Below are 23,805 nucleotides of genomic sequence, written 5' to 3' on the forward strand. Positions count from 1 at the left end.
CACCTGCAATGAAGGAGACAGAGGAGATGGGGGTTCAATCCCTGGGTCAGGTAGATCCCCTGGAGAAGAAAATGGCAACCCATTCCCATATTCTTGCCTGGGAAATTCTATGGAGAGAGGAGCCTGGCGGGCTCTGGTCTATGGGGTTGCAAAAGAGTTGCACATGACTGACCAACTAAACAACAGGTCGAGATAACAGTATTCATTAAAAAAATGAATCTCCACACAAATAACATTCATGAACACATTTATTGCGAGTAGCTCTATGGAAAGGCAAGTCAGATATATATATAAACACTATACAGAGTTGCAAGGTTGTCTCCCCAAACTGCAAATGAGATGCTTACAAAGAAAAAAGGAATAGAAGAGTATTTACAAAGGAAGACAAAGCCAGAGCAACTCAAAGCAGATCTGTGAAAGCAGAAAGAGCAAATTAATGAACTGTTGGAACTGGAACATTTTAGTTTTTACTGACCAAGTTAACTATGTCTGATACCAAATAAAGTGGAGAGGTCACAAAAAATCGTTCCATCATTGGTTTTTCTTAACAGCAGCATAAACTCGTAGCTGAAAGGTAAGTGATATGTTGGTACACTGACTCTAAAAAGATTCTTCCAGCACAATACTGAATAAATTAGTTGTGTCTGTGAACTAAGAAGTTGTGTCATAAGATTGCATATTTGTTATGCTGTACCTGTGACTGTTTGTACCTGTTACTATGTGTACTGTTGTGTATGAGGTTTCCCCTTCATTTATTCAGCAAGTGTTACGTCTGTGCTGTACCCTGTCGGCAGCCTCTGAACCTAATATGCAAATAAAGCAAGAAAGCATTTTCCCCCCGAATAATCTTTTCTTTCCACAATTCTGAACGATTATGACGTAACTTGAAAAATAAAATGGTGAGAGAAGGCTTGAGAAAGGCTGCCTAAAGACTGCATCGTTACCATAATGAACAAAAGCCACACTGCATTTCTTTGATTAGGTTGGGAAAAAAGCGAAGAGTCTGAAGGAACTGGTGAGACTGATGCCCTAGCAGTGACCAGTAACTGGAGTAGTGATTGGTACTGCAGCCACATCCTCTCCTCAGCACCACTCACAAGGGAACAAACAAGAAAAGAGCCCCCACCCCAACCCCTTGGTTGACAGGCAAGGAAGAATAATAGAAGTCAACTCGGTTTTTCAGAAAAGTTAGTGTAGCAACACATGTACTAGAAGCCTGCTTGACGATTGAAGTACACGTTCAAAGACATCAGAACCGAGTGGCAGAAAACTTCAGGTAAATACTACACTACTTCAAAGTTGCACACCAAATGTGAAGCAATTTTTTTTTAAAACAGAGTTATGCACAACAGGTACATCTACAATCACATGTACACAGGTACACGAATGTGTGCACACACGTTAGCACTCACACAGTTATTACACTCACACCCATCGGTGATGAGGTTTGCCAGTGATGGTACAACAAGTTGTGATTTGTGTGCCACCACGTAACAAAGCTCTAAGCAAGCTTCAAGACCTTTGTACCTTTCCTCTGTGATCACCACCTGTTAGTGTCATGTTCTCAAAGGTCCAGGTTCCTAAAATCTTAATACAGTTTCCATCAGAGACAAGCAAAAATAGGAAGGGGGAGCTTGCTCTGATTCTTTTTTTTTTTTTTTTAATTCTGTTCATCTTATATAGTCTTGTTATCCAAAGGGAAACAAAACCTTATAAGAGGTTCCTTTTGGCTTAAGTTTTGGTCAGAATACTGATTGATTTGTACACACTAATTTCTTGAATATGGGAAACTGATCTCTTTATAGGAGCCCTGGGCATAGGAGGGAAAGTGTGTCAAGGGAAGAACCAGAAAGAGGGGGGGGAATGGAGGGTGAAAGGGGGAGGCCCAGAGTGGCAGAGGGGGTCTTTGTGGAGAGACTTTCTGAAGAACTTTGCTTCATTTAGGGGGAAAATGTAGGTTTTAAAATTTTTTTAAAAATAATGGTTTTGGAAATGTTCAATCAATTTGCAAGCAGAACATCACAGTATTGTATATGAAGAAACAGATCCTCTGTTCTCCAGTTCTGTCTTTATAATGTTGGCAAAGTTCAGTCAAGATATTAGTTAACATTGAATGTGGACAGAAAGTTGCAGTTCTGTTCATGAACAAAACTGAGATAATCTGCCCTTTGGTCCTGCATTTAAAATATTAGAAATGTCCCATTCAGATATCAGTCTAGTTGAGGTTTAAGTCTTTGATCAAGAAAAGTTTTGTATACATACTACTCAGAAAGATTCCAGATCATACCTACCTTCTCAGGAAGATAACCTTCTTTATCTCCTCTTATTTCAAGGGTTTTCAACTTCAAAACTAAATCTAAGTATTATACATTAGTAAAATTGGTATTGGCCACATTTATTCATAGGTCAGTAACATTCTTAAGAAGGAGCAAGTTGTGAGATGTTCACTTTTATACATTTGTTTCCTTTCAAAATGACACATTAGAGATGGAAATTAGAAAATAAAAACAAAGTAGAGTGAATTTCTTAATTCAAAATCATTGGATCTATAAGGCAGCACTAAGAATGATCTGTGTTAAGATTATTCAACTGCCAGCATCCACTTGTAGGCTTTTAGAAATTCAGGTTGCTTTCTATTCAGAAGCCTGTGAATTCTCTTTTAGGCAGATCTGGAGTAGACAAAGATGAAATTCCATAAGCATCACGTTTCTTCTAAATTTTTTGTGGCAATGTAATCACTCTAGGAAAAAAATAAAAGATGACAGAATAAATGTTACTTTCAGGATTAAACTTGAAGCACTTTTACCCCCACCCTGTTCTAAAACAAAATTGAACTAGTAGTTTTGAGAACCATATTGAGGACACTTCCTTGGCCAGGACATACGTAACTAGGCTGAATGCCTATGACAAACACCAGCACAAGCCCGACAAAGACCTAAGGGCAGTTACTCCTTTTGCCCCCAGGCTTCACTCTGAATTTTCCAGTGGATAGCAGCTTTGTCAATGTGCATGCACTGCTCTACTTTCTCCCAGTGAGGCCAGCAAGTCAGCCTGGCACTGGGTGGACAAAGAGAAGCTTTTTCTTCTCTCACATGTTTGATTATGCCTTAACCAGTTATGTGGCATGAGTCAAATGATTCAAGCACAGCCTTGGTGCTAGTCTCCAGATTCAATCACTAAAGTGTTAGTCTCTCAGTCATGTCTGACTCTGCGACCCCGTAGACTATAGCCCGCCAAGCTCCCCTGTCCATGGAATTCTCCAGGCAAGAACACTGGAGTGGGTTGCCATTCCCTTCTCCAGGGGATCTTCGCAACCCAGGGATTGAACCCAGGTCTCCTGCACTGCAAGAAGATTCTCTTACTGTCTGAGCCACCAGGATTTCATCTAAAAGAGCAAGGTCATACCTGCAAAGGAGATTTGAATGAAATCTCCATCTGTCTAAAACAAAAGAAGAAGAAAAAGTTCTGGTATTACTCTCTTGGCCTTTTGCTTATTGAGAGGGTATATAATTGGGAGTGGAGCAGAGGAAGGGTGTCCGGTATACTGAGGAAGGTGCTGGATTGCAGAAGGGATGGGGATAAATGGTCAGCAAATTGATTACGGGATGTGAGTGTTAAGACCAGGTCACACTGAAGAACCAAATATTCCATTTCATTATAGCTGACCTAACAGAATCCATGGAAAGCATCCCCCAAAGTAGGCTGCTAGTACAAGATCTGGTGTTAAAACAGGGGTCACAAAGCCAGACCTGACTGAGCAACTGAACTGAACTGACACATGTTAACTATTCACTCTTTCATCAGAGGTTTTCAAAATGTAACCACTTGCATCTACATACAGCATCAAAGCTCTCCACTCCCCTCCCACCTACTTATGGCCATTCATCATGATTTACTCTATAGGGCTGTTCCTCCATGTGAAAAAAATTTTTAATTAACACCGTAGATTAGGAAAGATATTGTTTTCCTGTCAGCAGTGGGCTTAGGAAATTTTAGACTCTATGTATTTATCAAGTTTACATGCGATGAAAGGTGTGATCAGTAGAGGTTAACCATGATGGTCCATGCTCAGTTATCTGCTGCAAAATTAGACTCTACTAGCATTACAGAATTTTGAAGCTACTGTCAGCTAGAGGTTTTTAACAGAAGTTTAAGGTTAGAAAGGTACTGTACCTAATTTGGTTTGCTTTGTTTTAATATAAAAACGTTCATACATAGTATACTGACTATGCTTTAAAGGAGATTTCTTACTACTCCCTGTATTTCACTAGTGTTTTCCTAGAAACATACAAATTAAGCTCCATCTGACTACCCCAACAACATTACACTAAGCCTGAAATTAGGGGCATTTGTTCCTATTAGAGCTTTCTTTCTTTACTTTTTTAAAAGTGACAGGGATTCTAATAAAAATTTGATTCATATTTCAATTGCTTTCCTATGACACCTACACACCAGCATTGAGTGAATGCTTGATAACATACTAAAAACTAGCAAATAATGGTGTGATTTCAAGTTTACTTTACAAAATATATTCGTCAACTCTTGATTAGCCTTGCCAGTAGAAAGAAATAATGCTATCAAAAACAAGATAATCCAAAAATAATTTAATTTGCTTTTGAAATGCATTGTGGGAACTTGAGCCACAGATTTACCTGTATAATCCTGTTTTACTTAGGTCAATATTAAAATGAGTTTACATTCCCCAAGAACATTTCAAAGAACACCATAAGAAATAACCCAGAAGCTTGCTGGCTGGCAAAGGAAAGCAATTTGGGATTAACACTCCATCAGAAACAGTCTGCAAAATGAATCAAAGGGCTGACAGTCATATCTGAGTTCTGTTTCCTGTTCATTTTGATATCATTTCACCACCAGGAAGGTAAATGGTGATGCTTTTAATAACGTGATCTGATTTTGATGTATTACTTCCACTTGAGACTGATGGGTTATAAATAATTACTGTATCAGGTATTCTAACTTTCTGATTAAGCAAAGTCTTTTTAATGACAAGTTAATTTCACCCCTTCTCCAGAAGGGAGAAAACCTCAATGGACTCTGAAGGGTCAAAACATTTTCCTATTCATGGCCCCCCAAATCTGACAGATATCATTTTCTTCTCAAAAACAAATGCAGCAAATGTTTCTCTCTGTTTTTGTAATTATATAAACCTGACCATTAATCTTTAATATACTGATAAAACACACATGACATCAATACTCCCACAAATGTGTAGGGTGAACAATGTAGGCAGTTCCTCCAGGGCATTCCAGGTCTCTTCATATGAATCTCAAACATGCTTCTACTACTGCCTGAAGTCCAAAGGAGCAGTGGTTCCCCTGCCCAGAGAAGCCCAAATAACAATACATCCAGTTAGTCTCTAATTCTTTTTCCACTCTCCCCAATCCCATGGCCTCAGTTATCTTACTTCCAATCTTCCTAGAACTAAAGAAACAATTCAAGTTCTTTTGAAAATTTTATTAGACAACATGCTATCCATCCCCATGGTCAACTGGTGATCACAAACAAGCAGGGGCAACAATAAGCACTGAAGATGAACCAAGTAAATGCGAAAATGGAAGCATTTAACCCAAAGATGAGTGTATAATAATACAGTTATATTACTTAGCTTAGCATTGCCTCTGGCTTATATGTAGATTTTTTTTCCACCAATAAGAAACAGATCATCACATCTTTCTATGCCCTGTAAATACGTAGGAAGATGACTCTAAAGAGCTTAATTGAAGTGCTGTCCCTCAAGGGTGAAAACTAGCAATAACTGCTGCTAGTCTTTACAACACCAATCATAACAGACTGTTGTCTCCTTCATAGATTAGAAGCTCAAATATGCTTCTCCCTTAACTGGCAATGGTTTTGTGATGGAATACTCAAAAGAATCTGTTAAGGAAAATGAATGATGCTTGTAAACCTCCATCTCCTCAAAGGTCAGTTCAATAGCTTCACACCTGCCATTTGAAAGCAGGCCCTGGACCACTTATGCATGCTCATTCAGGTCTTGATCATCCGGATACCAACTATTTGGGGATCAGCTACAGGATTTTCATCGCAGGTCAGCTTCTCCACTACCTCCCAACACACACTCAGGCCACTTCACGCTGCTGCCTAGTTACTGAAGACTCGAGGAATGCAAGTTACTGGAATTCTAATACAGGCAGTCTCTGATTTACAGAGCCATATTCCAGGGCTCACTGTTTAGTTGAAACTCAAAATAAATTATCCTGTGAAAACAATGTCATAAATAAATAGTGGACAGGTTCGTAGGTTCGTCCACTCAAGCAGATCCCAAACTGAGAGGGGAACGATTTTGACTGCACCCGACGGTCGTGTGTAACATCATTTCTGTGGGGAGACAGGTTCGAAGTTTCAATACGAGACTCCAGGAAAAGATCTCTTCAAGCCATAGCAGTAAGAATAGGGTCTCCTAAATTCAAGCAGCTGTAATAACAGGGCCAGGGTTGCAGTAGAAACTATGGTCAGAGTCACAGCCACAATTAAGTCCTTCATGGGTGGCAGTAGTGGGTGGGGTTGGGGAGGTCTGAGGGTGAGGACAGAGGCATAACTTACGAAAAAGCAGGAGTGGGAATTCCTTGGTAGTTCAGTAGTTAAAATTTCATGCTTTCATTGCCGTGGGCACGAGTTCGATCGCTGGTCAAGGAATTAAGATCTCACAAGCCACATGGTGTGGCCAAAAAAAGAAAAAAAAAAAAAAAAGGAAAAAGCAGCAGCAGGAGTTTAAAACCATATTTATTGGTCAGACTTTCAAAGGCACCATGGGTGCAGGTGTGAATCATTTTCAAGGTGAATTTAGAGACAGTCTTCATTGATATTCTCTAAGTTTCAAGTCTACAAGTAACAAATTAGTAATCATAGAGAGGCAAATGATATAAATTGTGAAAACTAAAGTGACTACAATTTATGGGGAATTGGATATTCAGTAAACCCAGAAGATCTGGCTAGCACCAAACATAGTGTGGTCAATCCAACCATGAAAACTGCTTTAAACACCAGCCCAGCTGCCTGTGTGCCAACAAGCGAGACCAGGGCAGGCAAGCAATGCTGTTCCTGTGAGCTGAGCACAGGCAGGCTGTGAACTAGGAGCAGCAACTTCTCAGGAAAGCAGTCTTCCCCTCTGAGGGCCTCCCTTTCCTTGTGGAACTCCTCGTGGAAAGGAGAGTGGCCTCACCTTTACTGCCAGAGAGAGGCTAGGAAAGGCATGTTTTCCTGAAATTATCGAGGGTAAGACTCATAGAAAACCACCCATAAGAAAGAGGGTGTCAGGAAGCTAGAGGAAAAGTGCAATAACTTTCTCATTTCACTAAATATTTCAGTACACATTTTCATTAATTCTAAAAGGAATTAGTCAGAAATAGTAAGGTACCCTCTAAAAGAATGCAAATCTGAACTAGGATATAGGTCTAAATTAAAAAAAAAAAAAACTTTAAAAATCCCTATTTCTCAAGTGTGCAGCCTAACATCTGAAAAAGAAGATGAAGATCTAAGACCTGTTGCTGAACAACCAATAACCAATGCAGAATTGCTAGGGAAGGCATTTAATGTCATATGGTGAACCTATTGTCTTGGCAATTTTTATCAGTAGCCTTAAAATTAGCAATCTGATAGTTGTGATAAAAACTGAGTGTGCTGTATTCATTTCATTATTATAAAATGTAGCCTTTTTCATCTCTCATTTCTCACTCAGGACCACGCAGTGTTTTCCAGCAAATGATCTTCACCATCTTCGAGCCTGGCAGCACCTCTTAGAAAAAACATACTGCAGGCTTTAATTAAGCATTTTACAAGTTATTTTCCAATACTGCCAATAAAATGTCTGAGCTATTTTTACATAGTCGTAAAGCATTTTTAAAAACGGTGCTAAGCAAAATGAATTTATTTTTAAACAAAGATTTTTATGTCCCTAGGAAAGGATTTGATTTTCGAGGCTTCTAAAATCTTCTTCCCTGACTGCCAAGAGCAAATTTGAGTTTTAAACAAATGAAGAGCATCTCTTACTACAATGCTTTTTTCCCCACCTGTCTCATCTTATTCTGTGTTTTGTTTGCACCATGATGGTGCCGACTAGAATATCAGATTTTATACATATGGACAAAAAGGAATTGAAAAAATTTGGGCAATAACTGGCAAATGTCAATGGATTATTTGGAAAAACCACACACAGGTGACTTTACTTAAGGAAAGGACCATTAACAGAAGTTTATTCTGTTAAATTAAGAAAGTTTATTCCTTTCAGTGTTTCTGTGAAATCCAAATAGATACACAGAATATTTGTGTTTGGGAGGTAAAGATGAGCAAACTCCTCCTGCAATCAGATTTAAAACTTTCAATTCCAATACAAGTTCTATTCTTTTATTCCAAAGCTATAAACAGTTCAATGTAATGAAAATGATCCAATCTCTGGTGGATGGCTCACAATTATAACACTCTGAATGAATTACTTACAAGCAAATTGGATACTATCAAATTCAAGAAGACTTGGAAATTTCCCCAACCTTGCCTATATCATAATCTTCATCAATAGGAAAATAGCAGATTGAACATCTGATGAAAGGGCAGTGTGGTATGCTGGGTGGAGCACTGGACTTGAAATCATATGTACAGGAAGCTTGGGGCTGGTGCACTGGGATGACCCAGAGGGATGGTATGGGGAGGGAGGTGGGAGGGGGGTTCAGGATGGGGAACACGTGTACACCCGTGGCGGATGCATGTTGATGTATGGCAAAACCAATACAATACTGTAAAGTAAAAACAAAAAATAATAATTAAAAAATTAAAAAAAATAAATCATATGTATGGGTTTGATTTTCTGCTCTGCCACTTACCTCTTCGACAATGGGAAAGTTCTTAACACCGGCTTCAGTTCCAGTACCTACTATCCCCCAGTAAAATAATGAATGTAAATATGCTTTGCAAATTATAAGGCAGTAGGCAACTGTAAAGCATTTCCTCCATCAACAAGTTAACAATGATCCCTTTTAAATCACACACAAGATGCCCGATTTCTCTCTACACTGGTTATCCTCACCTATTTCAACATGAAAACTTGGGGGTCACTCAAAGAGTTTGTTTCACAAATAGTTTCCTGTCAATGACTCTGAAGCCTCTTAGTTCATGTTTGGTAATTAGGGGGAGGAAAAGAAAGCAAGAGATCTTATTTGAGTATTGATGCATGTGTGCTAGTCCTTGTTTAAAGAGGATACTTTGCTAGTGAGTAACCAATATTCCAAAATCACCTGGGATGCATTACTCAAAAATAGAATGAATCCACATAAATAATGATTGCCAATAGCTTTAGTTAACTTTAATAGAATGAAATCCTCTTTAATTGTTATAGATCAAATACCTCTACTCCAAATAACTGTTCTTTTTTTTTTTTTTGGTGTGGATGAATGTTGTCTAAAGTAAGTGACCCAACAATGGTGACTGAGAAATCTCTGCTATGCAGAGATTTAACTCTAGTAATGTATAATAAATAAGTCCAATAAACAAAAAATTTGCTCTCAGCATCTATAATTTATATCAAGAGGATTTGGCAGTGGTACACTGAAAAGAAGCTTATACCTCCTACGTGTTAATAACAAGGACTAAAATTTCAAAAGGTAATTAATACAGCTTTTTTTTTTTTTTGCTTTTTAATACCAAGTACTATTATAACATTACTAATTTGCCCAATTCTCTCACCCCTCTGAGAGCTGCTCTTACCTTCTCATCTTTGGAATGGAAAATCAGTGAAATTTTTTAACCTTAACTAACTTCAAACTATGAATTCTCCATCAGATACAACAGTAAAAGAAGTAAAAATGATTCATAAATCAAGAGCCAGAATAACCATATAAAAAAACTGCATTCTCCTTATAAATGTTAATACTTATAACCATGTGTTTAAAATCTGAGGACTTCACACTTCTTAAATTATTTCATTTATTAAAAAGTCAAGTCCAGTTTATATTTCTGGGTGGTTCCAAGTGTCTTAAACAAATGACTTTGAAGTACTTACTTACATGCAATATGACTTGTGGGTAAATGAGATTACATGTTAATTTTGTGTTATATGAACAAAGCTGTCTCACTGCCTTATGGGCTCCCTTCATTTCACTTAAGTTACAAACAGATCCCAACTACAAAGATGCCAATTCTGAACAAGCATGTAAACCATTTTAAGTGAAAACTTAAAAGTGGGATTTGGGGACACAGAACTTTAGCTTCGTGTTTTTTCTAAATGTAATAACAACAACAACAGTAACAACAATGACAGTAGTTGCATTAGTTGCATAATAATTCATGTGTAACACTTACTACGTGTCAGGCACTGTTTTAAGCATTTGCAAAAATTAAAATTACCCCGAGAGATACCTAACTCCTAATGAAGACTGTGCTTTTGTTCCTTTGTCAAAGCATTTTTGTTATTTTCTAAAGTGATTTTTTTTTTTTTAATTTTGTTAGGAAGGTGAAGCACGATCAGAAATGGGTGAAAACTATTCTACAGCTTTATAGTCACAAAATGATCATAATCAGCCAGCTTGTTCTTAACCCTTCACAGACAACATTCCACCATATCAATTTGCATTAAGGTGGTAGTAAAAGTAATTTCCTTCAGTTTCTTTCTATATATCCTTCCTTTTATATATCTCAGCAAATAATGTGCCTTAATCAATCTCAGGACCAATCATTTTTGCAAGAAACTAAATCACCTGTTGAAATTGTTGAAATGTCAATGTTTGTTAATCCAACGACAAAATTAAAATATCTTATATTTGCAAAGTGCTTTAAAGGCACAAAGTCCTTTCACATTCGCTCTCTTGTTTTAACCTAATCACTTACATCCCTTTGAGATACAGCCTCCTTGCTCCATAAAGTTAGGAATTTCCTCAAGGAACAACACGTTTACAGAACATTAGCCTCCAGAATAGCTACAAAGTTATTTGAAGTTATTCATAAATCAGTAACCTATACTAAAATAAATGTTAATTATTTCATGATCTAGATAATATTTGGGAAGACAGGATTTATTTAAGGAACAAGAAATTTTCACTAATTTTCATCTTTGCTGAAACAAAGAGTAGTCGAAAATACAGACAAACCTCTATGAAAACTTGTCCTTTCCAAAGCACCACAGGGACATAGATTGCTATGGAACACCCACATCAATATCAGTTAGGCTCAAACAATGGCTTAAGACCAATTTCCAGGTGTACTTTACAGAATAAAATAGATCTGTTCTTGAAAAGCTTGGTATGAATTAAATGCTTGGAAATAGAATTGTATATTTTAAATGCATGGTTCTGTTAGTGCTGATGATTGTGTGTGTGTGCCCACATGTGTGGGGGGGGGGGGCAGGGGCCCTCACAATTTAAAGGAGACCTGAATTGAATCCTTTGGCATGCCAAAGCATCCTTTTGTCGTTTTAATGATCACTCCTTAATGTGTCCATGTTACAAACATGAGTTTTTGTAAGGCAAGTTTTCTAAAGCAGGGGGAAAGAGGGGAGGAGGGCTACACCTGCACTAAATAGGGAGCTTGTTAGGTGACTGTTGTGATCATTCCCCGACTTGTTCTGCCTGATCAAGCACAGTGGGCAGAGATCCAATCACAAAAGCATTCCACAAAGCAAGCAAAGCAAGAATCTTCACTAAACTGACTACTGGAATGAAAACTGCTGGGGTCCATCCCTTCTCTTTCCTGGAAAAGAAGCACATATCAGTAAAGAGGGGAGGCAGTGGAGACTATGGAGACATCATCTCCCAAAATAGTTTCTCAAGAATATCTCCAGGGACACTGATAACAACACTGCAAGATGTATACAACAGATTTACTTGAAGTCTTATTTCCAAGTCTGACAGATCCTATTCTTTCTTATTTCTTCCTTTGGAAAAGTAACCCTTTAAAAAAAACTTTCACTCTTCCAGGGTAAGCTGCCCCTGGGGTCAGGTCTGCCCCCAGCCTTACTATCCTGCTTTACTGAATTGCCCAGAAAATGCACCAATTAGATATCTTAAATGGTTTTTAAGCCTTTCAAACAAATAGTCATACCCATTATTGTGTTGTCACCATACCCTCTTTGGTGGGGGCGGGGCGGGGGGGAATTACATGAAGAAAATGTGGCACAGCAGATGACTTGCCTGTCACTATTAGTGACATAGAAAAGGAACTCTCAAGGTTTCCGGCAATTTATCCTGTGTAAAAACAAAACAAATCAACACCAAAACACATTCCAGAGTTAAACACCATCTTCTTTCAATTACCTGTTGTTCTGGATTATTTACCTTTGGTTCCCGCCAGACATTCACACTAACAACTGAGATTCAACCTTCTTGGTAAATCTCAGCAAACCAACATAACCATGACTGCTTCTTTAAAAAGTAATTTTCTGAGAAGCTCATCAACCCTCAAAGGTTAACGGTTGATTATTACTGCTTAATATCCAGTGCTCTTATTAAATGACCTGCAATTAAATGTGGTCATTTGTAGAAAAGCAGCTTTTACATGTTGATTTGAAAATGAGTTGATGGGATTCAACGGACAACGACGTCCTGTTTGCGTAAATCAAAGGCTATCTGAAAGCATCACGTTACACATCCTTACGTTTAAACTACTTCTAAAAAGTCGAACCAATGTTTAATCGATGATCAGAGCTTTCCAGGTAAAGAAACTTACTATATTAAAATTTAAGTTTTAATATAATAATGATTCACATGAATGAATGATTAAAACAGAATTCTACTTTCCATTCTAAATAAGCACCAGTGAATGAAACATACTCCTAACACTGTAACAGGGGGAGTACATCGATTTATTAAGGAATCACCACTAACTTCAGGGAAATGAATTAAAGAATCACCAACCTCTTTGGGGAGAGTCGAACTTCCCGTTGTCACGTCTTGCAAAGTCCATTCTCACGTACGTGTCGTCGTCGTCAGAATCTTCTCGCTCTGGGGGTCTGGGCACCCGGCCGCGGCCAGGTGATCGAGGCGCAGCGGCGACTGCAGCAGCAGCCCCACCGGCTCGGTTCTCACCTCCGGCCAGGTCTGCTGATGGGTTTGGGGGTCTGGGGTTCGAGCCACCCGCAATGTCTTGGGCCCCCCTGACCGCGGCACCAGCAGCATCGGCAACAGGTAGGAACCAGCGGACGGAGGCGGAGTCAAATCCAGCGGCGGCCTCGAGGCCGGCGGCTGCTGCGCCGATGCCGGGAGCCGCGACCAAAGCGGAGGCGGCGGCTAAAGCCCGGCCCAGGGCTAAGGTTGGCACGGCGGCCGCGGCCGCGGCGAAGGAGGCGGATAGGTCTCTCTCGAGGCTGTCTGTAGGGAAAGCAGAGATGGCGGCTCTGGCGGCTGCAAAGAAACTTTGCGAACGGCTTTGTGGGCGCCTTCGCTCGAGCTCTTCTAGCAGTAGCAGCCTCGCTACAGGTGGTCGTTCGGAGCAGCGGCTGGGGGAGAGAGAAATGTTCATACAGCACTCAGAAAATGGGTCGACCACGTAGATGCGACCAGTTTCGGCATCGTAGCGAATGGCACTGTCAGCAAAAGGCACGGCTGGTGTCATCGCTGGGTTGAAAATCACTTCGATGTAGTCACCTTCTTCCCTATTAGCACTGCTCCCGGTAGCACCGTCCAGAAAGAAGGGATTGGCACCTGGGATAGCTCTGAAGAAATCTGAGAGGTTGTCTGCTGGATTTGGAAATGGCACTCCGAACTCAACATTCACATAATTGGAAAAGGCAAACTGTCTGGGGTCGGCAATTATGCCCCACACACCTGGAAGTCTTTGAAGACATGGATCTGGCATATTATAACCTCTCTTAGGGAAGTCAATGTTGACGTAGCCCCTGGGGCTGTCGGCTTCTCTCTGCTCCTGTGTGGGCTTTTGTGGTTTTGGCTTGACTTTGTTTCCTTTTGTCATAAAAGGAAGTCGATTAGGTCTCTTAGCCTTGTTCTTGGGGGGCCCGTCACCTGAACGCTTGGAAGGTGATCCCCCATCTCTAGGCTTTGAGAAAGACCCTTTGACTGAAGGCTTTGAAGCTGTATCTTTGGGGCCTCTGTTAGATGAGACTTCCTTCTCTAGGCCCTTTCCTAGGAATTTTCCAGGTAACATTGGTACATACTCACTGTGGTCACTCTGTCCCAATGGGGAGCTCCGAAAAGGATTTGGCAGAGAGAAGTAGGAGCTCCAACTTTTGGAGGAAGAGCCTCCCTGAGGATTTCTGGGGTTTTTAGGAATGGCACCAGCTCCAGGGGCCATGAACATATAGTCACTGTCACTGTCATTGTCCTTTGAGTCATCCTCTTTAGCAGGATCAGGTTCTTTTGGAGGACTTGGCACAGGTGGTGGGCTCACTCTGGGAAACATCATCATGTACCCTCTAGAATCTTCAAAAGGTGATCGAGAGTGGCGCTTTTTGGACACAGAGACATTTTGAGGAGCCATGGGCATGTAGTCACTGGAGCTTGCGAGAGGAGCAGCCACGCCTGGCCTCATTGGCACATATGGATCATCCTCGTCTTCATCAAAAGCTCTGGCTCTGTGGGGACCCCGAGCTGCACCTTCTGGGGGCTCTGTGTCTTTCCCTTCTTTGGCTTCTTTGCGTTCTTTTGTGGCCCCTCTGTCTGCACAAAAATAAAGTCGGAACCTTCCCCCAGACTTCCCTTTGCCACCAGTTGCTGCACCTGGTGGGGGTGGAGGGGGCGGAGGTGGTGGCATTTGCTGTTGCTTGCTTTGAGTTAATTTGCCAAAGTAGGATCTTTTCTTCAGAGATTTCCCACGATCACCATTGCCTTCAGGCCCCTTCCCACTCCCTGAGCCTTTGCCCCCTCCAGAGTTCTTGCCACCGCCTGAGCCATGGCCATCTCCGGCTCCCTGGTCACGGCCTGAGCCATGCCCACCTCCAGCTCCCTGGCCACTGCCTGAGCCATGCCCAGCGGTGCCCTGGCCATCCCCAGAGCACTGGTTTCCTCCTGCACTCTGGTCCCCGGAACCGCTGCCACTTGAGCCATGGCTGCTACTTGAGCCCTGACCACCTCCGGAGCCATGCCCCCTGCCTGAGCACTGACTTCCCCCGGAGCTTTGGCTACTGGAGCCTTGCCCACTTGAACCCTGTCCACTTCCTGAGCCCCGGCCATTTCCCGAGCCCCAGTTGTTCATGGGCATATAGTCACCTTCGTTTTCTTCCTGATCCTCTTTGCGCTGAGGACCGCCTTCTTCCCCTGAATTGCCAGAGCCAGAACTAGAGGCTTCAGAAGACACGGGATCTCGGTCGTGGAGGGCTTCTGCAGGGTACCGGATGCGCACAGGGCTGGGTGCGGCGCGGCGGAAAAAGCTGGCTGGCACTGAAGTCGCTCTCCTGGATCTGCGCCCTCTGGGCAGGTGTAGTCTTCCTCGTCTGGAGCGGGGCACTGGCTCACTGGGTGTTATGTAGCGCCCGGCGAGGAGCATTTCGTCTTCCCCGTCACCGATGGCCCGAAGGTGGCAAAACTGCTCAAAGCGGGACCTTCGGAACCAGCCGCCGGGCTCGAGCGGCAGCATGTCCAGGTGCCTCCTAGTGGACAGCAGGGTTAACAGGTGGCCGCCGATGCTGATGCTGTAGCTGCGGCAGCGGGCTCTGTATTCGTCTGCACACAAGGCTCTCATCTTCTCCAAAAACAGCTCGTGCATGTTTTGGGCCACGACACAGTCATCCACTTGCATCCAGAGCTCCCCCGGACCGATGACGGTGGACCTGCCGACTTCCAAGAAGAAATACTGCTCCGAGTGCCCACAGCGACGGATGCTCAGGAGCTGGACAACCACGCTGGCCACTTCGGTATTTAACCTCACGAACAGAACCTCCTCGTCGGTAAGACAGAGCCGGAACACGCCGCTCAGCTCTTTTCGGTGCCCCAGCCCCCTGGGTTTGACTATTACTTGCCACACATCTTTGTAGAAGGGTGGCTCTGCCGCCGCTGCAGCTGCTAGCGCGGCCGGCTCTCCCTCCGGCTGCGCGCCGAGCCTGCCGCAGCGGCGGCGCTTGCTCTCGAGGATGAGGCGGCTGAGCAGCAAGTACCAGCTCTCTTGCTCCGACTCATTCTCTGCCACCATTGCGAAATACTCGTTTTGGGTGAAAAGAGCGATGAGGTGTGGGTACCTTGCGTCGGCCCGCTGGCTCACCGAGAAGCACTGGTACAGGGTGATCACGCGCCGCGGTGCAATGAGCGCGGGGACCGTGGCGCCAGAGGCGGCCGCCGCCGCTGCAGCCGCCGCGGCGCGGACACTGTGCCGGAACTTCCTGGCATTTTCGTAGTATTCCAGCCGAGCTGGGGCGTCGGCTGTCTCGAGTTTGAGCACGAAGTAGCGCCAGTGCCCATGCTTCTGCTTCCGCAGGTAGCCGCGTTTGCAGACTTCGTCCCCGACGGGAAGGTCCTCCTCGTCGGACTCCGAGTCTGACCGGGAGCCAGTGGCCGTGGAGAGCCACATGGCTCCCGGACAAGACGACCCGGTCCCAATGAGTGCGGTGGGGGTTCCCGAGGAAAGAAATGGGGTGGTCGCCGCCGCAGCTAGACCCGCCGCTGTTGCCGCTACTGCAGCTCGCAGTCTCCTTGTCGCTTGGTCGCGAGCGAAGGAGCAACTAGCCATGGTGATGCACGAGGGTTTTAAGGTGAGCGAAAGGCGGGGGGGGGGGGGGGGGGGGGGGGCTCGGGGACGGGAGAGTTGGGGGAAGAGGCCGTCTACCCCCTCCGCCCGCCCCCCCCTCCCCCTAGGCCCGCGCCCCCGCCCACTCCACTCCAAGCGCGCGGCGGCGGGCAAAACAACACGTGACCGCTGCCTCACGCGGCGGCCGCTGCGGCTCCTGCTACAAGCGCAGCAGAGGGGCGCGAGCCGCCGCCAGCGGAGGTGTGCGAGGGAGGGGGTGGCCGGCCGGAGAGGTGGGGCTGCCTCCAACCCCTCCTAGACCCTCTGGGAGAATCTCCCGGCCTGTGGGTCTCGGGAGGACCTACGGGAGGAGGCGGGGCCCTTGGCCACGCTGGTCCTAACGAGGACCCCAAGGAGGCACGGACTGGGGGTGGGGGGAGTATCAGGAGAAGTTCGAGAGGGGCGGAGGAGAGAGCGGCTGGAGACGGCGGCGGGGCGGGGGCACCACGGGCGGGCTCGATTGGCTGGAGGGGGCGAGAGGTGGCGGGAGGGGGCGGAGCACAACGATCTCGGGCGGCGCCGGGGAGGAGAGCTGGCAGGGTCCCGGGACGGCTTGTTTGTTTATTTGGGAAGCAGAAGCCAGGTGAAACTGTTGCAAGATTCTCATTGGATGGGGTGGGAGCCAATGGGAGGGCCTAGCAGGCAGACCGCCTCGAATTAATTAGTTTGGGGGGCAGGAGGGGTGCTGAGGGGCAAGGAGGCGTGGCTTGGGGCGCAGAGTGGGCTCCGCTGTCTGGTTGTCGCGCGTTCGGCGGTAAACAACCCTCTGCAAATAGCTGTTAATGGTACTGATAAATTCGTGCAAATCCCCGAGCCACGCTGACCCGGGGACCGTGTCGGGTGCCCTCTCTTCTTCCCGTCCCTCACATAAATTCTCTCTTTCTGTCACAGTCTGGTTCACTAGTTCCCACCGCGCCCGGAGAGCCGAGAGTCTCGGGAGAAAGTGTGGGCAACCCCTGGAAACGTGTTAACGACCAGGGCCCTCAGACCTGCCGCCCACCGCGCTGCAGGCACTCGCGAGCCTGCTCCAGCCCTGATAAAAGCCCGCGAGTGTGGGCCACACAAATAACAGCGAGGTTTTCAAAATGAGCCTCCTCTTTCATCAGGGTGCGTTTTTAGTCCACGAAACGTAGGTTGGCTAAAGAGGGTGGTTCTGGCTGGCTGATTAATGCTGACTATGAAAGCACAAATTTGGGGGCCTGCAAAGTATACAGCCATGTTGAAAAAAAAAAAATCGGACTCGATTCTTACTCAAAAACAGCAGTGTTGAGCTGTGGTGATCTTTTCCCGTGGGAGAGGCTTTGAAAGGCGCCTTTAAGAGAATTTCAAAATAATATTGTTTCCCTTTGCTTGATCAAGAGCGAAAAACTTTAGAAAAAGAAAAGCTCATACCTAGAACAAAGAAAGGATCATACTTAACACATATCCTAGAATATATTTCACATTCCTCACGTTAAGAAAGGAAGCTTTTTGCTGAATCTCAGTGTACAGCTTGACACCACAAAAATAAGAACTACTGCCTCCTCTGTTTCTGGACAAACTGCTGGAATGTGGAGTGTAAGTGCAACCTCCTGAAGTGTTTCTCAGTATCGCTCTATCCTGCTCTCTCTTTTACTAGGATTTCAGCTTCCTGAGGGTGGCAATGGGTTGATGTTACATTAAAATGTCAAAGGAGTGACCGCAGTTGCAAAGAGGGATTTTGGAGAGGGAGGGTGGGATGTGGGAATGGAATGTCAGTTCACCTTTGTCCTTGGGTAGATGCTGCAAATCGTATTATTTATAAAATCTAACAGTAAACCAGGCAAGGTATACATCATAAAAAATAACCCCCAACCCTGCCCTCTTAAGAATTTGTTCTCTGTTAGAAACAGAATAAACACATTTGGATGAATGGCTCCTTTTTGATGCTCCGATTTTGAGGAAAAAAGATTTGGTTTTGGCTATCTCAAAAAAAAAAAAAAAAAAAACCATTATCATTCCCTCCGCTGCCACCGGTTTATAAACACAGTATATTCACAGGTGCTAGGAGCAGCCGTGATTTCTGAAAGAGGCTGGAAGTAGGAGGAGAGTGGATGCTGACAGAACTCTGACTGGAGCTGCTACCCACGTTTCAGCTGCTTGGTCACATTATGTAGAAGATTCCCTACTCTTATAACCAAAATGATAATTAATAAAATCATTTGAGATTTTTATGATAGGTGTTATAATATTTCATAAGCCTTTACAAGCACCGGTTTTGCTTTAGATAGACGTATTTTGAAAACAAAGCAGTGCATTTGAAAGTGCTTTGAGTAAAAAACAAATGACATTTTAAAATGTATTGAAAAACATTAAACTGCATGTTGAATATTTGGGAAATACTGAGAATAGTAGATTTAAAAATCCTCATGTCTTTATAGAATTTTATCGTAGAGTGGTATGCTTACAATGTATATAATATTTTATCTTTTTTTCACTTAACATTACATGATAACATTTGCCCATATGATTATAGATTAGCCTAAACATCATTTAAAATGCAGTAAAATATTCTAGGCAGTTGTATATTAATGTACTTAATCATCCCTCTGTTTGAGGTATTTAGATTGTTTTCATTTTTTCCAATATTAGAAATAATGATGCAGGGAACATCTTGGAACCTATAAAATTTTTTTTTAATGTTGAGAATTATTCTCTTGGGTAGAAACCGAGGAGTGGAATTACTGAGTTGAAATATATGAATATATGAATCTCATGTGTTGTTTTTCAAAAATATATCAGTTTACCTGATTACCACACTGATTGCCAGAGTTGTATATTGCTTTTTTAAATAAAATTACTGATAAGATGGGTGAAATGGTATTCCATGTTTTTTTTTTAACTTGCAATGTTTTATACTAGTGAGAATTTAAAACTTTTACATGTATTTGTGGACAATAGATTACCTTCTGTAAAGTGTCTTTTTGTGTCCTTTGCCTTCCTTAGTTGTTGGATTCTTAGTGTTTTTTTCTTATAATGTGTGATTTGTTTACATAATAAAGATATTAAAACTTTGTCATATTTGTTGCAAATTTCCCCCAGTCTACTGATGAAAAACCATTACTTTTAAACTACATTCTCTTCTGTTTTGAAAGATGTGTAAATTTGACATAAGGAGGTCTGTAGTGCAGTTGAGAAGGGAGATATTGAAACACACATCTCACCATGATCACTTCTAACCTTCTTTTAAACAAATTCACATATCTAAGCTTATGTGCTATTTTGAAGACAGAACTCAATTTATTCTCATATCAACAAACTATAAGAGAGCATATGTACTTGTTAAATGTTATGCAGCACTCAAATAAGCAATACTTCGTGTTAGCAAGACATTATTCTCTAGGAGAGAACCCTTTGGACTTATCAATGTATTTTAAAAAAAAGCATGAAAATAATTTTAGACAACTACTGTAAAAGTTTAAGAATGCTGATTATTTGTATCCAAAGTGTGTTATTTGACTGCAGCAGAATGGAACTAGAGATGTAATGAAATGTTTTATAGAGGGATTGATTTTACTTTGTATGTTTCCTACAATGGGAGAGGATGTGGCAATATTAGTATTTGTGAGTAAGGAGAATGTATGGCTTGAAGAATGTTTTTTCCTTTACATGGGTTAACCAAATCTCTTCAGTTCTAAAACTTGTTCCAGTACTGAAGCTCTCTGGAGGAGACAATCATTACTGAATTGCACCAGGTGCTGTAGCTTGTCTGACATATATTTAAACATTCATTTTCCTGGACAACTTAATGATATAGAATAGTTGTTTAGTTTAGGTCAGGTTTCCATAGGCAAAATAAAGCAGAGAGCTGATACAGACCTCTAGATGGTTCAGGCAAAATGGAGAGACTTTGTGTTCAGCCTGAACTTACCAGATGGTTGCTTTTAATGTTCTACTCTACTTTGGTTGTAGATTCTTATCTCTAAAATTTTCTGTTTTTATATTTAGGACAAGTTACCCCAGAAAGCTGAAAGTGTCATAATTTCTGTAAAGTTTGGACTCTGAAACAAGAATCTCCAACACAGATTTTTAAAGCAACAGATAAGAAGTAATAAAACCTATAATATTTCTTATTTGTTTACTAGAGTAGCTGAGGGGAGAACTCAAGCACTTCAGCTGATATTTTACACTTAGAAACTAAGGTAAACAGATAAATACAGCCACACTACCTTTGAAATAGTTTCTATTGAAAAAATATGCCTTGAGTGGGGTTTGCCTTTAAAAGGAATTTCCTGTGAATCCTGTTTTAAGAAAACAATTGTTTGACTGAATTGAGTAGTCAGTAGTAATAAAACCTCATCTGCTTTTTTTCCTTATACACATGATCATCAGTCTTCTAAACTCCACTTGTACTGAAATCAAAATGGATAAAAGAAGTGTGAATTTACTTAGCTTGCAAACTGTTACATTAAATATGGACATTATTCAAGAGAATAAAGCCTAAGAGGAAAAAGTAAGCAGTATAAAAGCACTATTATTCTTGCCCAATATATAAATTGTTCTTTAAGTACTAACTCTATAGTCTTTGTGAGCTAACATCCAATTATGTTGATAAAAATGTGGTGCTACCTTGATATTAAAAATGATGCTAGTGATGATTGCTTTCTCTGTGTTAGGACATGAATAAAATGATGCATGATAAATGATGTTTTCTACACTATTCAGGCAAAAAGGGCTGCCCTGTGATTTCTAGCTGCAGCCACCACTTTGCAGATGATGGCTTTTCATCTCAGCTTAACTTCTGTGCTACTCAAAATCTCTGCTGGAGAAAACAACTGTCAAATGCCTGGGTGTTGCACACAGAGCAGGTTTGTTTGCTGCTTTTGTTTCCTAGCAGTCTGCAGCTAAAGTAATTAGAGTAAATACATGGCTTAATTAGGCTCCTAAAGCTTCCCTGTTATCTTAGGAGTCAATTGAAAATTAACTCAGTTAAAAATCAAGCATTTCTTCCCACCTTCAAAAGATAAAACTCATTTGGAAGTGACTTTTAGTAAGTAAACAGAACATCAAAACAATTAAATCTAGCAGATTTCAGATACATGTCAATGATTTCATACTATATGCATTTTCTATGTTAATATCAATAAACAGTAAAAAAAAAAAAAAACTTAACGCTCTTCCTTGTTGGTATAATACAGCAGCCTCATTCTGAGTGTCAAAAGATTATCAATTCATACTGCCCCATCATCAGAAGTTAGGATCTTTATTTTGTAAATTAAATAGGATTCATATATGGCTAAATTGCTGTTCTTTAAGAAATTAGTATTAGAGACTTGTATTTTTCTTTGGGCATTTAGAAAACCAGCTGTCATATTTAAGATAATAGATTGTGCTTATCATCTGTTCCTTTTTCTCCAGTCCTCACATGGTCTTGCAGTATCTATCAGGTTGAACCCTTCCTTTCATTTCCATAGTCAACACACTGGTTCATGCCCTAATGAACTTTACCAGGGCTGCTGAGATAGCCACTTAAACTGGCTTTATGCTCCTTCAGTCTACATATAGTCAGCAGAATATTTTTCCTCATATGTCACATTCATCATATTAGGACAAACAGAGTAGCTCCCCCTTTTTTTCCTGCTATGTCAGAACTAAGCTTGTAACCTAGCACCACAACCACCGTTCCCCTTCTGCCTTGCTGCTTGCACACAACCCATTCTTCCATGTGCACTCTTCATTCTAGCGTAATACATTTTCACTGCCTACATTTCCAGTTAAGTAGGTCTCTTTAATGACATTCTGTATATGGTTTATCCATTTCCACTGTTACTTGGGCCATTTCTCATGTCTGAATGTCCTCTCCGTCCTAGTCACCAATTAATGGCAATCTTCTTTCTCAAGACTAAGCTCAGGACTCACTCAGCAGAGCTTCCCTCACTCACGTAATCTCACTACAACCACTTCCTTCTTTTCCTAAGCATTGGATGTAAGTAGAGCCAAGGATTTAATTGGTACTCGTTGATACAGTCATATCATCATTAAATGACAATCATTGTTAACATGACTAATACTTTTATAGCATCTGGTAAATAGTTACTATGGTGACCCCCCCCCTCCCCAAGTACCGTTACCTCCCAATTATCCTGGTTACTCCAGCTCCTGGCTCAGGAGCTCCTCCCACCTCTCCACTATACAGCCATACAAGGCTATCTACAGTGCATTTCCGGGATTCTACTCTGGAACCTTGACTGGCATATATTTTCATTGGTAGGCTTGTGCTACATGGGTTATTAAGTAGTTAAAAGTGCCTATTATCCAGAGTGAAGTAAGCCAGAAGGAAAAACACCAATACAGTATACTAACGCATATATATGGAATTTAGAAAGATGGTAACAATAACCCTGTGTACGAGACAGCAAAAGAGACACTGATGTATAGAACAGTCTTATGGACTCTGTGGGAGAGGGAGAGGATGGGAAGATTTGGGAGAATGGCATTGAAACATGTAAAATATCATGTATGAAACGAGATGCCAGTCCAGGTTCGATGCACGATACTGGATGCTTGGGGCTAGTGCACTGGGACGACCCAGAGGGATGGTATGGGGAGGGAGGAGGGAGGAGGGTTCAGGATGGGGAACACATGTATACCTGTAGTGGATTCATTTTGATATTTGGCAAAACTAATACAATTATGTAAAGTTTAAAAATAAAATAAAATTTAAAAAAAAAGTGCTTCCTCTGGATATAACTAATCCCTGAGTTGGGAACACTCTTTTAGACTCTTAAGTTGCTTCAGGACCAGGCCAGGACTGTGTCATAGGTTTTTATCTCTAACGCTTAGGATTGTGCCTGGTAATCACCAGTATATGTTTGCTTTAAAAAAGGAAGGAGAGAAGGAAAGAAGGAAAAAAGGAAGGAAGGAAGAGAGGGAAGGAGGGGATGAGGGAGGGAGCAAAGAAGAGAAGGAGGGAGGGGAGGAGGGAGGGAGGAAGGAAGAGAGGAATGGAAGCACAGAAGGAGGAAGGGAGAGAAAGAGGAGAAATGTCCAAGACAGGTTTAAATGGTCAATGAAAACTGCCTCCTCCTCTAGATTGCTTTTAACAGTGCCCAAGCTCTCCAAGGCTTGGTGATTTCTGCCTGATGTAAAATAACA

The 23,805-nt window shown here is 42.2% G+C and overlaps 1 protein-coding gene and 1 long non-coding RNA gene across 3 annotated transcripts; one reads left to right on the top strand and one right to left on the bottom strand.

The window, feature by feature from the left end:
• Window positions 1-230: 230 nt before the first annotated feature.
• On the bottom strand, window positions 231-16,664 carry IRS4 (insulin receptor substrate 4). Of its 2 annotated transcripts, none has more exons than XM_019956485.2 (2): window positions 12,876-16,664; window positions 231-2,740 (listed from the first exon to the last, which is right to left on the bottom strand). In XM_019956485.2, the coding sequence occupies exons 1-2, from the start codon at window positions 16,633-16,635 to the stop codon at window positions 2,736-2,738; spliced, it is 3,765 nt and encodes a 1,254-aa protein (XP_019812044.2). In that variant the 5' UTR covers window positions 16,636-16,664; the 3' UTR covers window positions 231-2,735. The 2 variants fall into 2 exon arrangements, with proteins under 2 accessions (XP_019812044.2, XP_070640243.1); XM_070784142.1 differs by lacking the exon at window positions 231-2,740 and adding an exon at window positions 6,746-12,206.
• Window positions 16,665-17,202: 538 nt separating this feature from the next.
• Window positions 17,203-19,729, top strand: LOC139181239 (uncharacterized). Its single transcript, XR_011565268.1, has 2 exons — window positions 17,203-17,275; window positions 17,584-19,729. It is a non-coding gene; the product is annotated as an uncharacterized lncRNA (long non-coding RNA).
• The last annotated feature ends 4,076 nt before the right edge of the window (window positions 19,730-23,805 follow it).

The sequence above is a fragment of the Bos indicus genome, chromosome X (genome assembly GCF_029378745.1).
Source record: "Bos indicus isolate NIAB-ARS_2022 breed Sahiwal x Tharparkar chromosome X, NIAB-ARS_B.indTharparkar_mat_pri_1.0, whole genome shotgun sequence".
NCBI classification, from domain to species: domain Eukaryota; kingdom Metazoa; phylum Chordata; class Mammalia; order Artiodactyla; family Bovidae; genus Bos; species Bos indicus.

Bases quoted from the DNA above. Each gene is read 5' to 3' on its own strand.
- IRS4 (XM_019956485.2), bottom strand. From the start codon at position 16,635: ATGGCTAGTTGCTCCTTCGCTCGCGACCAAGCGACAAGGAGACTGCGA.